Here is a 15639-nt window from a genome sequence, read left to right on the forward strand (position 1 = left end):
GCTGTGATTTTTATGATCTGGCAAGAGAATGAGCTTGAACTCTGAAACTCCCTTTCTGGCCTGTGCTTCCTTGGAGGTACAATGATAGACTGAGGTTAAGCTAATACAAGATTGTTGTGTTAATACACAACCAGAAGATGTGAATTCAAGTAAGAGTGATGGTGATTTGGTAGAAGAAGCCTCCTATAACACTGATGCTCTCTGGAGCTGTTTACCCCCAGGAATATTATGACTCTCTGTATTTCAGATTAGACCTCAAAATTCAATCTGAATTCTTATCTGCAGTAAGTGGGCTCTATATAGCCCCTGGCATGCTTTGAAAGCAATGTTGTTTGCTCTCATATCTGGAATATAATTTCTCTCCTTCCTGTTGTCATATTTCTTGTGCTTGGCTGTTACCTTTTATCTTGGAGCTGATTGTTTCTTGATGATGTGATTCACAGTCAGAGCTTTTCTTTAAAAACACTATGTATATACAGGAGTAACATGTTTATTTTTAAAAAAACCCAGACCACTGGCAGACTTAGCTCTCTAAGTGTGTGAAAATCCTCTAACAAACCATGTCTACCACAGTATAATTGAACAGTAGGAACATATCTAGGGGAGAGGAGGACATACTTTAGACTAAATTTACTGGTGTTCACCCTGTATGCCCGTTGTTTTGCTGCATGATCGCTTTCTGAAAGAGGCCTGGGAGCATTTGACTTTAGCTTTTCAAATACAGAAGTGGTTTGTATTTGTTTGAAGTTGAACAAGAGCTGCTGTACCAGTGTTATGATATATTCACCTGAACACTTGCAGTATTAAAATGGTAGGAAATGCAAAATGCAGTGGGCTTGTAATTAACTGAACTAGACAGACTCTTGGGGATATGGGTGGCTCAGGGTGTGAAAATGCTGTAATGTTCTTGGGCAGCTTTTTGTTTTCACATGAAGAGAGCAGATGCTGACATGGTGCAAATAGAAGAGAAATTCTATCATTAGATTGGCCCTGAGTCCCCAAGCTGTAGTCTCTAAATAAAGTGATTTATGGGTGTTATAGATGAAAATGGTGTTTCTTTTTTTCCTCCAAGCAAAATATTCTTTCCAAATGGATCATCTCATTATTGCACTCTGGTTTGGCTAGTAATTTTATAAAGTAAGCCCCGTAGACTTAATGTTAGAAAATTAATGGGATGGTTTTCCTACTTGTAAGAATTTATGGAGACTCCAAATCCCTGTCTGTCTTGCTGTGGGAGGCAATTAAGAATGTGAGGGAGTGGTTTCTTGGTTTGAAATGTTGAAAGTGACTGTAAGCAGTTGTACTGTTACATCTGGAGAGCTTGTTAGGGATGGTGAGATTGATTATACTGGGTCGTTTGCTGTGAATATTGGTCATTTCTTTCACAGTAGCCTCATTATTGCTTGGACAGCTTTGCCGCACTGTTTACTGGCTGCTGCCTGTTGACTGGCAGTGCATTTCAAGCAATTATAGGAATATTATGTGGCTTCAGGATCACAGTTAGTCCGCTTTGTCCTTTAATGCCGCTCACAGTGACATCAAGAATGAAGCCGCTGTCATCCAGGTAGGTTCCCCACCAGTACTGACATGTTTTTGCAGCTCTTCTGGATTAGCTTTTCATGTGATGGCAAGTGTCACTTGCTCTGCATCCCCACCGCTTATCCACTTGTGCCACGAATACATGGCGGTGTACAATGAAAACCCATCACACAGTCATTTTGGAGGCACAGAGATGGCAGTTTTGACATTAAGAGAGCAAAAGATACATTCTGCAAATTCCTAAGTAAAAAATTAGATGCCTGTTTGGTGCTAGGTTAGGCTTTGTTCAAACTATTGTCCAAGTCTAAGCCTAGAGCTTTTCTGCTGGGTCTACAGTTGACTTCCAGCCACTGGGTTCATGAATGACAAAGTATTTCAGTGGGGCTGGCACTTCTTTGTTTGGTTGTTTTGCACATGCAGACCCGATTCTTAACAGGAGAGCAAAAAACAGGAATTTCTGCTCTACAGTGGAAAATGTTAAGTCTATGTTGGAGGAACAGGTTTAATTCCTCTGCTTTCCTAATTCCTTATAGTGCCACAGGAATGTTCTTGAAATAAATGAAAGTGACAAAATAAGATCACTCCTACCAAACTGGAAGAAGAACTACGGGCAAACAATTTTGGGAACAGGCCTCTGGATTGTAGAGAGAGTGCCTGCGCAAAAAAAATCTCCTCCTTGGAAGTTTGTCATCTACTTCGGTTTAACAAAGCTAGACTTTATCTTTTCATCTTTGAGAAACAGCTGTCCGTATGTATGAGAATTATCCCTAAATATTGCCCTTATTGACAATTTGGCTTTTAATTAGCTAAATCCACTTTGCAAGTGGACAGTCTTACTCCAAAGTAGAGCTGTGCAGGGAGTTAATTGGAAACAATGTGTGTGAGTTTCCAACCTTCACCTTGATTTGAATTAACTTTCCTGGATGGAAAAGCCCTCTCATTTTAAAGTCTGAGCTATAAGGTGCTCGTGGCATTGGATGTTGTTATGTTTTATCATGATAAATACTGGTGTATTATAGTTTCAAGTGATCTCCCTAAACGTATGGATTTATCTAGCTGCCAGAAAACTGACACAGCTCTTCGCCTGCTCTGTTCTCTCCCAACAAATGGCAAATTAACTTGACTGTACTTGGAAGTATAGAAATATTTTCTATGTATTTTTAAATTATCTTTTAAAGGGATTTGAATCCCTGTTAATAACATCTTCTGCGAGGGACATCTTCAAAGTTTCCATATGAGTGGGTTCAGTTTCATAGTTTAACATTGTGACCTCTCTATAGAGTGTTGTTTTTACCAAATAGCAGCAGTCAAGCCATTATGGGTGTTCTGTCCCAGTGGTAGAAATATTTTCTATGTATTTTTAAATTATCTTTTAAAGGGATTTGAATCCCTGTTAATAACATCTTCTGCGAGGGACATCTTCAAAGTTTCCATATGAGTGGGTTCAGTTTCATAGTTTAACATTGTGACCTCTCTATAGAGTGTTGTTTTTACCAAATAGCAGCAGTCAAGCCATTATGGGTGTTCTGTCCCAGTGGCTTGTGTGTAATGGGTTCAGTTTCGTAGTTTAACATTGTGACCTCTCTGTAGAGTGTTGTTTTTACCAAATAGCAGCAATCAAGCCATTATGGGTGTTCTGTCCCAGTGGCTTGTGTGTAATACCAGCATAGGCACGGAAGTGGGATTGTTTAAAGTCATGTAGACTGTGGGACCCTTCTGAAGAGGAACTTGGGACTCGGAATACATTCTAAGGACGCAGGTTTTCCCAAATCATATGAGTTTTCTGACACTTTTTAAGGATGCAGGTTTTCCCAAATCATATGAGTTTTCTGAGATTTGTTTGAGACGTCTTCCAGTTTTGCACTCCTTGCAAGCTGGTTTTCAGGTTGATGAAGAATGATGATGGATTTAGTGTATTCAGTTGCCAAAACTGAAGCAGGAGATATCTTCCGATGAAGACTGATGATGGATTTAGTGTATTCAGACTTTCCTGACTGCAGTTGCCAAAACTGAAGCAGGAGATATCTTCTGTCTGTCATTATTCTACAGAAATCAGCAGTTTAGAAGTAGATGTAGCTGAGTCTTTGCTGAGCGTTCGTGAGTACACAGGGGAGAAAAAAGGCAAAATGTACCTGCTTGGGGCAGGAGGCAAATTGATTTTGCTGTGTAAACAGGGCAGGAAGGAAAGGGAGGTTTTCCCAAGACACGTGCTGCTATAAATGAAGTCCAAGCTCGGACTGGAAATCTCCTATGGAGTTGTAGAGGGCGTTGGGGCAGAGTGCTTCTCGTGGGGAGCAGACGTTTGCTGAGGTCCTGCAGTTAATGGCTGCAATGTTCAACTCCTCTCAGCTCCCTCCCCCAACACATGGTTATTTCTGCTTGAGCATCACCCTGTCCTCCATGAGTTTTAAGAGAATATTGAAAGGTCTGTGGCCTACCAGTGTGCCTCCTTTTCTTTTTTTGTTATTGGGCAGTCTCAAACACATAATCTCCTAGGGCTAAGTGTTTTTTATGTCATGTGCTATTAGATAGCAATTACAAAGCTATGGGTTTTTAACTAGGCTGCCACCAAGCCTCTTATACTGCAAAATAATATTAATAAACATAGATTGTATGTACAAAGTCAGTTCTGTGCTTGCAACGTTGTAGCTGTTTTTTCATTCGTTGAAAGATGATTTATAGCGTTTTTTGTTGGTTTACTGCAGTGTAAGTTTTTTGACTCTCTAAATCCAACGGGGATGAAGCTTGTGCAGCGTTGGTTGTGCATCACCAGTCGGTAATACTAAGCACAGAAGGGCTGGGAGGTATTTACCCTTCTAATAATGGCACCAAAGGTATTTTTATAAACATCTCTTTACGGCTTTCTGAACTCAACTGCTATGACATACTAAATCCGCTGCAGAAATCAGTCGGCTATTGAATGTTTTTCACAGTGAAAGAGCATAAAGTTAATCACACTGAAGCTTTGACACAGCACCAGGCTTAGCCTGACCCAAGTGGCGATGCTCTCCGGGCTCAGGGAGCGTGGACTGACCTGACCTGACCCGCCGTCCGTGCGACTCAAGGACCCACAGAGCTGCAGTTTCTCTTTTACAGACTAGTTGCTGTTTTCCAGAGGGACCTCGGAAGCTCCCCAAGTATTGTGCAGCGTCTCTCAGGCTGCAGTCAGTACTGATTCACCTCTCGGGGCTGGCTGGCCACACAGTCGCGTATCGCGTTGCAGGCTCTTAAATAGCTTTGGTCGTTGTGGTTTTGCTGCTTTGTCAAAACCAAATTAAATACAAATACTGAACAAAAATACTTCTTACGTATAGAATCCTAAGGTCTCTCGGCCGCAGAATCTGAGCACTGGGTTTTAGAACGTGCTTATTTTCTTGTGGAGTGGATCGTGGTCTTTGAAGGCATCGAGGTGACACCCTGTGCCCCCCTGGCAGGCAAGAGCTCGCTTCTGAAACCACGATGCGGTGCTCTCCATGCGGTGGGATGTGAGAAGGGAACAGGCTGTGAGTAAAAACCCCACTCAGGTAGCTGTTAATTCACTGAGATTTATTCGGTGATAAAAGAATTATTTCAAAAAAAAAAGAGTTGCTGAGATATGGTTCAGCTTTGTGGTTCGTAAAATACAGTCTCAGCTTGGTCCCCTTTAGCTATTGCCCTGTTGTGTGTTGGGGTTGAAGATTTTTCTTCTGAAACGCAGGCCAGCTTCCTGTATCAGTAAACTGGAAACTCATTAAAAAATAGAAGCTTATTCTTAATAGGGCCCACATTTGATAATTTCCATTAAAGATAACAGTAACGTTAAGTGCAGATAGCCAGGGTCATACAAGTAAAATTCCAGTGACTGCTTCCGTGCTAGTGAAGCCTCAGTTGTGTTACAGGCAGCGTGGATTTCTTCAGATTGCTTTTGTGTTTCTGCTGGTGCTCGTACAGACCTGTTAGCATTTGCTTCTGTAGAAGTTCATTGTTCTGTGTCTCTTTAAAGATTTTGGTGGTTTGTTTGTTTTAAAGTCAGGATTTGCAGAGAAGATCGGGGACAACTGCAAGTGTTTGTAGCAGAATGCCTTCTGTTGTCTGTAGGAGCCCTGGAACCAGGAGGTTTTAATTCAGACATAAGGAGACAGGATAAAATAGGAAGTTGTCACAAATAATTGTTTACTGCTACAGTAACTTTTAATGTTTATGTGCAATAGAGTGAAAGATAGACGTCCCCCTTGGACTCCTTAAGCTACTTCATGTTTCCTGCTATGACGGCCTAGGGATGTGCTAATCCTAGAGCTAACAAAGAAGAGGTCTAGTATTTCCTCTCCCTCCTGGGCTGTTCGGTTCAATTAGCATCTTGGTTTCCCCTTGCTGGAGGCACTGATATTTCAAATTGTGCTTATAGAAGACTAAAATTTCCTACTGCCTGTAGGCAGGCAATAAAACCGGTGGTTTGGTTGCAGATTCTATCAGGTATAGAATAGGGTACAGAACTGAAGATACGGCCTGCAGCTTCTTAACCCTTTTTGTAAGCAGCACAACAATAATGTAAAAGCAGCATCTGACCTGATTACATCAGAAATTTCACACCTCCGGTACTGGTGTATCGCTCAGCGTACGTTTGTCTGTGTGTGTGGCGATAGAGAGCTGACCCTTTGGGGCGACACTGCAGTGGCACTTCAAAGTTCAGTGATTTGCATAGCCCTCTGGTGACACCCCTTTTTATTAAGTAATCAATATTAGGAAAGTTTACACTGGTATTGCAGTGCCTCTCTAGGAGATAGTGCGGGCCTGATCCCTCAAATTAATTTTTTTTCTCGTGCAGAGATGTGAGCCCCCAGTGTGGTGCACTGGAGTTGTGCAGGCATGTTTAATCTCACTGAAATGAATATCTGCTTTTCAGCATCTGAGCCCTAAGGGTACAGTGCTAGTCAGAACAGTGAGAAATGAGGCTTCCTTGCAGAGGAGTTAGCTCATCCCTCAACGTGCATGGAAAAGAGCTTACATCACAGGCTCACCTGGACTGTTGCCCTTAATCTATGGTACTTGCTAAAGAAGGAAATAAAATTGAGCATGTTTAAGCAAATGCTTTCCATCCATGTTTTGATCTTCTTTCTCGCGCTCAGCACAGAGGAGGGTGGGTGGTGGCTTTTGGGGAAGGTATAAGGTTCCTCCTGAGCCCACTAGAAAGGAGGGGTTAGCTTTGCAATTCAGACTGAATGTGCAAAGAGTCTGTAATCAGAGGTCAAAAATAAAGATGGCTATAATTAGTAATGTCCAAAGCAACTGGAAATTGTGTCAGGCAGATCTGAGCCAGCTTCTTTTTTTTTTTTCCATCGCCTAATGAATGAGAGCTGGGGTTATTCTCCACAGATGAAAGAAGACTGATTTTTTACCCATTCAGAACTGGTGCTGGGGGCAGATGCAAAGTCAAGACTCTCATTTACAACCTTGTTTTTCAGTTATTAAACCTTTACGCAGGTTGTGAGCAATTAGACTTTTCCCTAAAGCATCCAAAATAATACATTTCTGCTTTGCCGTCCTGCAGAGCGCTGGTGACGACATTCCGTCACCTTGGAGATAGGTAAACAGCTTCAGCAACAGTGGGTTATAATCTTTCAGGTCTGAGTTTCAAAGCTGCCAGCCGTACGACTGAAACCCAAGCCTAGGAAAGGTTTTTCAACGTGGGGAGAATCTAAATGCGCTCAAGTGAAATGAGAAGAGAGGAGACAGTTTAAGCGGAGCTCAGTGACAAGACATTTTGCTTGGCCCTGGCTGTAGCGTGAATGAAAGGAATTAGCTTTGGCTCGCACGCTCCCTGCAGCCTGGAGTGACTCAGGTAGTGCGCAAGCATACTTGTGCCTGCGAGGCTTTATTTTTAGATGTCTGAATCACTGTCGTGACTACAGTCTCCAAAAGCCACTAGACAAGTGGGGATGCCCACGGCCCCCTTATTAAGTCATGGTTGGTGAACAGAGAAATTGAAGAGATTCCCTCGCAATCGTTGCAATTTCTCTGTTCAGGGCTGTTTGCTGAAGCAATGCAGAGGCTGTGCCTTGTAGCGAGATTGTTGTTTTCCCTTTCGGATGAAATGTTTAGCTAACAGCCTTGGTGGTTTTTATGTGTAGAGCAGGGTAGGCACGGACCACAGCCGTCATGTTGATGTTGGAGGCTACTTGACTCTCTTGTTGTTTTAGTGTTGCTGGCACAGGGGGAGTTACGAGTCATGTTACCAGTGTTGTAATCCCATTAGTTCTCTTGGGCTTGCAGGGCTGTGCAAAATCAGTACTTAAATGGGAAATTACCAGAGACTCACCAGATGCCGGGCAGGGTTTTGCTAGTGCTTCGGTAAACAGCAGCATTTCTGCCTCTGAGTTGATACGGGACCAATCTGCTGGAGCAGCTTTCTTTCAGATAAAAGAGAGCAAAAGTCCTGTCTGCTGCTTATCAATGAATTACAGTATCTTTTTCAAAAAGAAGTCTCCAAGCTGGCTTTGGTGTGCTGGAGGAAACTGAGCTTGGATAGCAAAGTTCTACTTCCTTAAATCCCTCTTTGTTCAATTAATAACCTTTTTCCTTTTTTTTTTTTTTAATTTTATTACCCAGTAAATCGGTTGAGCGGCATTGCTGCCTTTTTCAGCATCTAAAGGATTTCTGATTTATGTCTCTGCGTGCAGGGAGATTTCTCTCTCCTGCAGTACTTCAGGCTGAAACAGGACTAGGAGGAAACCTGGTCAGCGGCTCAGAGCTTGGTCTGGTGTGTATTCTCTTCGTCACAACCTGAGGATTTGCTTCCAAATATGAAGCTGGAAGAAAAAAGAGCTGTAGTACTAATGCACCGTAAAATTAATGTTGTTGACTGATCCAGTCCTTTTCACTGCAGTCGGGAGACGTGGCTGAATTGATAAGTTGCCCTCTGCGCCTCCCAATTGCCTCGCAAACACTGTGAGCTCTTTCCACATGAGGCTGCTGCAGCTGGAGGTGCCTCATTCATGGCTGCTTAGAAAGAAAAAAAAAAATCAAAATAAAAATGTGCTCTCTGACAAATAAAAATGTTTTGCTTCCTCTGGAGGCCCCAGAGGGCGACATTAAAAATAATGAAGCCTGTGAGTCAGTGAGCGTTGCCTGGCCAGCTGAGAGGGAACTGAGCCTCCCTTTTCCATGGAAGTTTGTGTGCTGTCATTGCACATCATTAATGCTCACTGGTTTATGCTCATTCACTGTAATGTTGCCAAAAATGAAAAAAGGGCGGGCGGTCTTTCCGCTCCCAAAGCTGGCTGCTTCGAAGGTGACGTGATGTTAAAGGAAAAGTTTCTTTAGCGCTCAAGAACGATTGTTTGATTCTCGCGCTGCCCTTCCTCCGCTGCTTTCCTCTGGAGCCTGGCTGCTCTCCTAACAGTTGCGTTCCCTGGAGAGGGACTTGGAGCAGCTCACAAACAGCCCCACCTAAGGTACAAAGGTTAGGGTGGGCAAACTTCCTGATTGACACCGGACCCTCCCTTTTTTTTTTTTTTTTTTTTTTTCCCCCGTTCTGGATCCTCTACCGGATTTTTTGGTTTTTTCTGAATAAATTCTCTTGCTTCAGTCTCTGGGGGTAATGGCAAAGTTGAGAAAGGTAAACTCACGGAGATGGAAACGGTGAGGCTGAGGCTTTTTTGTAGCACACCCATGATGCAGCAGTGACATGCTTAGGCATTTAAAAGGGGTGTTTTGATTCTGTTCTGTCACATTCTGTCCTTTCTGTATTCAGGATCCCAGTTGATCCTTTTGAGAACGTACAGCCCTGCACAAGTGCTGCATATCAGCGTTTTTGAACTTCGAAACATCCCTGGGATTTCTGGAGAAAGAGGGCGTGAAATGTAGCAGAAGGCTGTTTGCTGCAGGTGCGAAAGGGCTGAGAAAGTATCTGAGGTTCTTCTCATCTGTTTCTTCAACCCTCCTTGAAAGCCTTGTGCTGCTTCTCCGTCCTCATAGCTGCACACTGGCAGGTTTGAACGTTTTGTAACAGGAAGGGCAGAGATGCCCTTCGTGAATGGCTTCAGACTGCAACAGGAGAGGTTTAGACTGGACGTTAGGAAAAATTTTGTCACAGAAAGAGTAGTCAGACAATGGAACAGGCTGCCCAGGGAGGTTGTCAAGTCACCATCCCTGGAAGTGTTTAAAGGTCGTTTAGATGTGGTGTTGGGGGATAGGGTGTAGGGGTGAGCTTTGTACAGTAGGGTTAATGGTTGGACTCCTTGATCCCAAGGGTCTTTTCCAACTTGAATGATTCTATGATGACAAAATTAATAATTATTTCTCAAAGTACCGCTGTGGTAGCTTTCTGTTGCCCTCAGCCCGCTGGCAAGCTTTACATCATGCCTCCTGTGTCAGCTCTGTTGGCCCTTCGACGGAGGAGCTCGGCTGTTGGGAGCAGCACAGCACCAGACATCCTCAGCCAGCAGAAAGGTCGTTTTGAGCTATTACTCATTATTTTTTTTCTTTTGCTTCAGAACTCTTAAAGTCTCTGTCAGCTAGGGTTTAGCTGAAGCCTTGCAACTTGCCTTTTGTCTTCCACAAATGATGGAGCTGAGCCCAGGGGAACAAATGCCATTTTAATGGGCATCGTTGTGTAACTCATTACATAAGTCACCTCTGCCTTCAAAGGGCTCGTGGCATAAATGGCAGGAGCGGTTGATTAAAAATGTGCACAATAGCTTCATTATGACATGGGGAGAGATGTCTGCTGTTATTTTTAATCTGATAGCTTTAAAATATGTGCATCCAGCAGAGACCCAAATGGCCTTTGAAAAGGGAACCGTTTGTGGGATAAGATTTTTAGATTCCACTTTGTTCTTCTTAATGAGCTGCAAGAGTCAGTTCAGGCTGGAAGATGAGTTATAACCCTTTTTCAAGGCTTTGTTTCCTCTAAAACTGGAAGGTTTCAGTGTGGTCACATACACAGAGTGAGAGAAGATGGAGGATTTAGGTTTTCAGGTGAAGGGAAGAGACTAAAGGTCGAGGTTTTTTTATTAAAATGCCCACTGTTTTTAATTTGTTTGGTATGATCCAAGCACTAGGCAAGTTGAACAGTCACACTGCCCATCTCCTGCAGCTGGAGCCTGTACCGAGCTGTGCCGTAGTGACAAAATCATGACCAGAGGCCCCAAAGCAGCCGGGGGGTTATTTCCCAGCTCCGAAGCCCCTCGTGTGCTGGTTGGGCACGGCCGGTGTAGGAGGTGAGGAGGACCTGGCAGCTGGAAAGTCTGCTGTGACTGAGCCCTCTCAAAGGCTGAACTTTCACTTTGACTTTAAATAATTCGCTGCTGGATTCGGTTGGTGGAATTCCCCAGGGTGGGCGTGTGTTTCAACATTATTTCTGGTGTTAGTTTGAGCTCAAGTGGAAGGTGACCGTTTGCCTGTGGCAGCAGTGCACACTGGGCTTTGCCTTGCCGGCTCTCTCCTACACAGCCTAGTGTCTTCTCCCACAAGCACATAAGCTGATTTATCTCCCTTCCCTTGTGCCTCTTAATCTGCTCTCATTTGAAGTCTGTGGTTCTTTCCTCGCCAGATTTAGCTTTCTGTCAGCAAACCGATGGGCAGCACCGCTTTGCCGGAGCTGGTGGAGCTGCTGGGAATGAGGTGGCTCCCGGCCGGCTGTGGCCTCCCCAGCCCGGGGCGCTCAGGGGACTCAGTGGATGCTGAAAAAAACATCTGGCCATGCCTGGCAGCGCGGCTGCTTGGAGCAGGCGCACAAGGCAAGCTTTCTCGTGTTGTGTGTGTGGTCGGACCCCAGACGCGTGCCGGCCGGCCGGCGACGAGCCTGAGAGCTGAGCGGGGCCGTGACTCAACAGCTGGAGCACGTTCAAGCACAGCGAAGCCAGAGCCTCATTAATAAGGGGATGGAATTAGCAGTGAAACGAGTGACGTATTAAAACTTCCAGTCAGAAATCAAGAAACTCAAATGCACGTGAAGTAATTTTGAGGGCAATTTTTTTTTTTTTCGGGTCATGTGCAGGAGGAGAGCATCCAGACAAATGAAGTACGAAGGGACGGAAAGTCAGCAGTTCCTTTGAGACAGAAACACTTTGATAAAACAGGATTTTTTTGTTCCCCTTCCAGTTGAAATCACTCCATTGAGTTTATTACCCTGTCTTTTCCCATTCATCTTGTAAATATTTGGACACTGCGTAGAAGTAAGTATGGGGTAGTTCTTCCTGCGCACCAGAAATGAAAAAGAAGTTGAGAAAGCCATTGCTGAAACTCCAGCTAAACACTACTCGTTATTCTTCAATAAGAGGCGAGGGTAATAGAATAGAACAATTTCCAGCGGGCAGACTACCAGGCTCAGAACAACCTCAATGCCGCATTAAGGGGTTTGGTTACTGTAGGCAGGCAGGAGAAGTGGTTTGAGCACTGCCAGGGCTCTGGTTTCTGCTTCTCTCTGTACGTTATCAGCTTAATTGATCTGTAAAGGCATGCTGAGCTGTTTGAACTTTTCAACTGGACACACATAGGACAGCCTAGATATTTAAATTAGAATATAGTGTAAAGAAAGTGACTTTCTCAAAACAGTAACCAGTCTGGGAAGTCTTGCTCAGTTTCAATCTTCATCTGTAAAAGCTTGGGAAACTTTGAACTAGAATATCTTCCTATTTAAGTGTATCTTCTCTTTTATACTACTTTGTCCAGATTCATTAAAATGCAGATTCTGTTTATAACGCTTGAATGATGTATCTGTTTGCAAGCCGTGAAGCCCAATGTGCCGAATAATGTCTGCTGGCACTCGCTGAATATGATCACAGCAGCTCTGCCACTTCATGCGTGAGTATGGGGAGAGGGACGTGGGTTGTACTTTGGTGGAGATGCTGCACTGGAGTCACTGATCCACCCTCTGCTCTGTTTAGACAAGTTGCTTCAACTTTGTGCCTGCTTCCATCTGCAGAGGAAGGTTAAGACCTGACTGTTCAGGATGAGATAGATATGTTTGTGATGTGCTCGGAACAAGAAAAGGGCTATTTTAAGTGCTAAGTGCAATTGGGTGCAAGAGAATATTGGTTTGTGACTCGTTTGTTTGACTGCAAATGGATCAGAAACTTATGAGCAGACGAGATCTGGAAAATGCGTGTTGTAGATGCAAAGACATGGTAGTAAAAAGCTGCATTAATTTGTGATCTTCAAAGCAGGACTTGGCAGGGCTGTTCAAACAATAATTTTTTTTTTTTTTTGCAAATGTCAGCTGGTTTACTCCATTAGTACTATTTTAAGAAGTTCCAGTTCTGCTCTAGCCACTTGCTCCTGTCCCCGCTCTGTAGGTTTGTGGCCTCTCGCAGCGCGGGGTGCAAATGATTCGGTGTTTGCTGTGGCAGAAGGGTAAAGAGAGCAAAGGGCAGTGGTTAGGCAGGTGGTGCTGGTGTTGGTGAAGAGGATCTGCTGTCGGCAGAAGAGAAACTTTCTCTGCTGACAAGACATCTGCTTTTCGAGGTTCCTGACCACGCATGGGCGTTGGTTCAGCCGTTGGTGGGCTTGCCCCAGAAAGGTGGGTAGAGGTGGCTGGTAGGAAGGAGAAAAGGAGATAGTAGTCTTCTGGAATCTTTCTCCTTTCTGAATTTCTTGGCCCTACAAGGCAAAATTATTACCATAAACAACCAAGGGCTTTTATTGTAGGTATTGAACATTTCCTTACTCAGACTAGCGGTTTGGATCTTGCTGCAGCCCATGGAGGAGTCAGATGCAATTTGTTCCCGCTGCCATTATTTCCCTGTAGATTAATTATTGTAATTGTTTGCCAGTTCTTGAAAAATAAATTCAGAGCCCTGACTTCTCTTGGCAAACGTGCGTGTGCGTGCATGTATAGAAATTCTCATGTGCTGTATGAAATAAATACAAATTATCTGGGGGCGGGGAGCACAAGAGCCTTATCACAGCAGCCAGGAACTGTTCTTGGTGGTGACCTTCAGCACCCTGTGGAGCCAGAGAGATTTTAAAGGTTTGGAGATCCCCTTGGGGATGTCAAGTAATGACGTAAATTGTTGCTAAGTTAGGGTGCCAGCTGCTGTAAGTGATTCTTCAGAGGCCAACTGATACGTCTGGATTTATCTGCAGTGGCCAAGGTTTTTAGTGCCTCACTCCTCAGTGCATTAAACAGGACTTTATGATACGAAGAAAACTTTGAAAAACATTTACTTCTGTAAATGGAGAACAGATCTGCAGCCAGGATAGATTAGAATTGCTGCTGATCCAGCTTCCATTAACAGGGATGCCTGCAAAATCTTGACCTAGAGGACGTAGCTAACCAGGTGAAGGTGTTAGTGGTGGGGTCTTAACGCGCTACCGGGAAACCAAATTTAAAAGGAGACAGCCCTTATGGGGAGGCAAGCAGAGGTTCTTTCCCTCACGTTGTGGTTAGGTAATTTCTGAGTATGAGAAGCAGTGTTTGCGCTGCAGTGTGATATTTAGCTTCTGGGTGCTAGATTTGACTCAGCAGCCTCTTCTGTTTGCAGCCTGCATGCTAACACGGTGGTGCGGTGCTGCTCGCCTGGGACTCTGCCATTCTGGCTCAGTACAGCCAGCGCAGTCAACTCCCAAATAATCTAAAAGAAACATGAAACTTAGAGCAAAACTGCTCACTTTTCTTGGTAATGGAGTTAAAGACAAGTTTGTTATCTGCTGCTGAATTAACTGGGTCACTAGAGAGCAATTCAGATCTTTATTTATTAAACTGCTCTTTGCTCAAAATACATGCTAAATTCCTCTCTGCAAGGCAACTTAGTTTTATTTAGCTTCATGGCTAAACAGATAAAAATATATTTCAGCAGTAAATCTGTATAATGGCATGATTGCAAGCCTTAAAGCCTTCTGCTTTTGAATATTCAGAAACCTATTCAAAAACCTAGTTCTGTGATTAAGCTCCTTCAAGGATGCCCCAGTATTGAAGCAGTTCCACTGTTCGCTGGCCCTTTCGGAGTGAAATCCATTGCAAATGACAACAGCTGGCACTTTTGCTCAGATTGTCCCTGGAGCCACATTCAAAGGTGATATTAGGAGAGGGCAGAGATGAGCAACCTGGGAAGAAACCGCCTTCCTCTTCTTCGGGAGCCGCCACCGGTCCTGGGTACCAGGCAGAGCTCTGCCTACACACCCACGGCAGCTCTGCCCTGCCAGAGGTCTGGGGAGGAGTCACTTCATCCTCTTGACTCACTTGTTCATCTGCGAAAGAGAGATGATGATTAACTCCTTTGTAAAGTGCTTGGGGATCTGCTGGAGATAAGTGCTTTTGAGAGAGGTGTTCTTCCTTTTCTCGCTGGCCCTGCCTTTGCACAGCAGCATTGCTGCCTCCAAGGGGAAGCAGGGAAGGATGGTGATATTGTGGTTCAAAAGGTAATAGAGAGCCACAATTTATTTATTTTTTTTTAATCCTTTTCCACTCAATAAATTTACACGGTTGCAATGTTTTTCATAGACTGGTCTTCCAGAAAATGCTGTAACACAACATCCTTGGTTTCAAGAAATTTACCCTAATCCAGTAACGCATTTCTGTGTCTTTCTAGATTCTGAGCGTTCCCATCTCTCCTCGTTCACTATGAAGTTGAAGGGCAAGTTTCATTCACCAAAAATAAAGAGAACCCCGTCAAAGAAAGGAAAGCAAGCTGACCTGACAGTGAAAACACCAGAGAAGTCAGTGAACAAAGTAAGCAGACAAAGGACATGTTCCGTTAGGCTTGCTGGTTTCTTGCTTGCTGGTACTCAGTTTATCAAAAAGCCGTGTGTGATTTTGTCCTTTGCAGAATTATGCAGATTTTTTTCAGGGATCCTCAGGATTACTTTATGGTGAGTTATAAACTGAGTTATAAACTGAACAACAGAGGCATGCTGTGACCTTTGGAGAGCCTGATGAGACCTCCTTCCATAAATGTTTAAATACCTCATTATGGAATGTAGTGTATGGCCTGACACATCCTCCTCGCATGCACACCCTGTCGTTATGCTCACAGCTTCCAAATAACTGCCTAGTTTGGGGGTGTGATCCTTTTAAAAAAAAAAACAAACAAAAAAAACCCTGGTGAGCAATTCCTTGAGGTTGGTCCAAAGATGTGCTCAATCTCTGACGATGGCAGCAGGACAAGTCACGCAGATGTGTTC

The 15639-nt window shown here is 43.9% G+C and overlaps 1 protein-coding gene across 1 annotated transcript in view; it reads left to right on the forward strand.

The window, feature by feature from the left end:
- Positions 1-15639, forward strand: part of RAPGEF1 (Rap guanine nucleotide exchange factor (GEF) 1) — an 81477-nt gene that overhangs the window by 15314 nt on the left and 50524 nt on the right. Inside the window, exon 2 of the mRNA XM_009877612.1 lies at positions 15048-15187. Coding sequence (XP_009875914.1) covers positions 15048-15187 — 140 coding nt within the window. The remainder of the gene's footprint in view (positions 1-15047; positions 15188-15639) is intronic.

The sequence above is a fragment of the Apaloderma vittatum genome, unplaced genomic scaffold, assembly GCF_000703405.1.
Source record: "Apaloderma vittatum isolate BGI_N311 unplaced genomic scaffold, ASM70340v1 scaffold9251, whole genome shotgun sequence".
Classification (NCBI taxonomy): Eukaryota; Metazoa; Chordata; class Aves; order Trogoniformes; family Trogonidae; genus Apaloderma; species Apaloderma vittatum.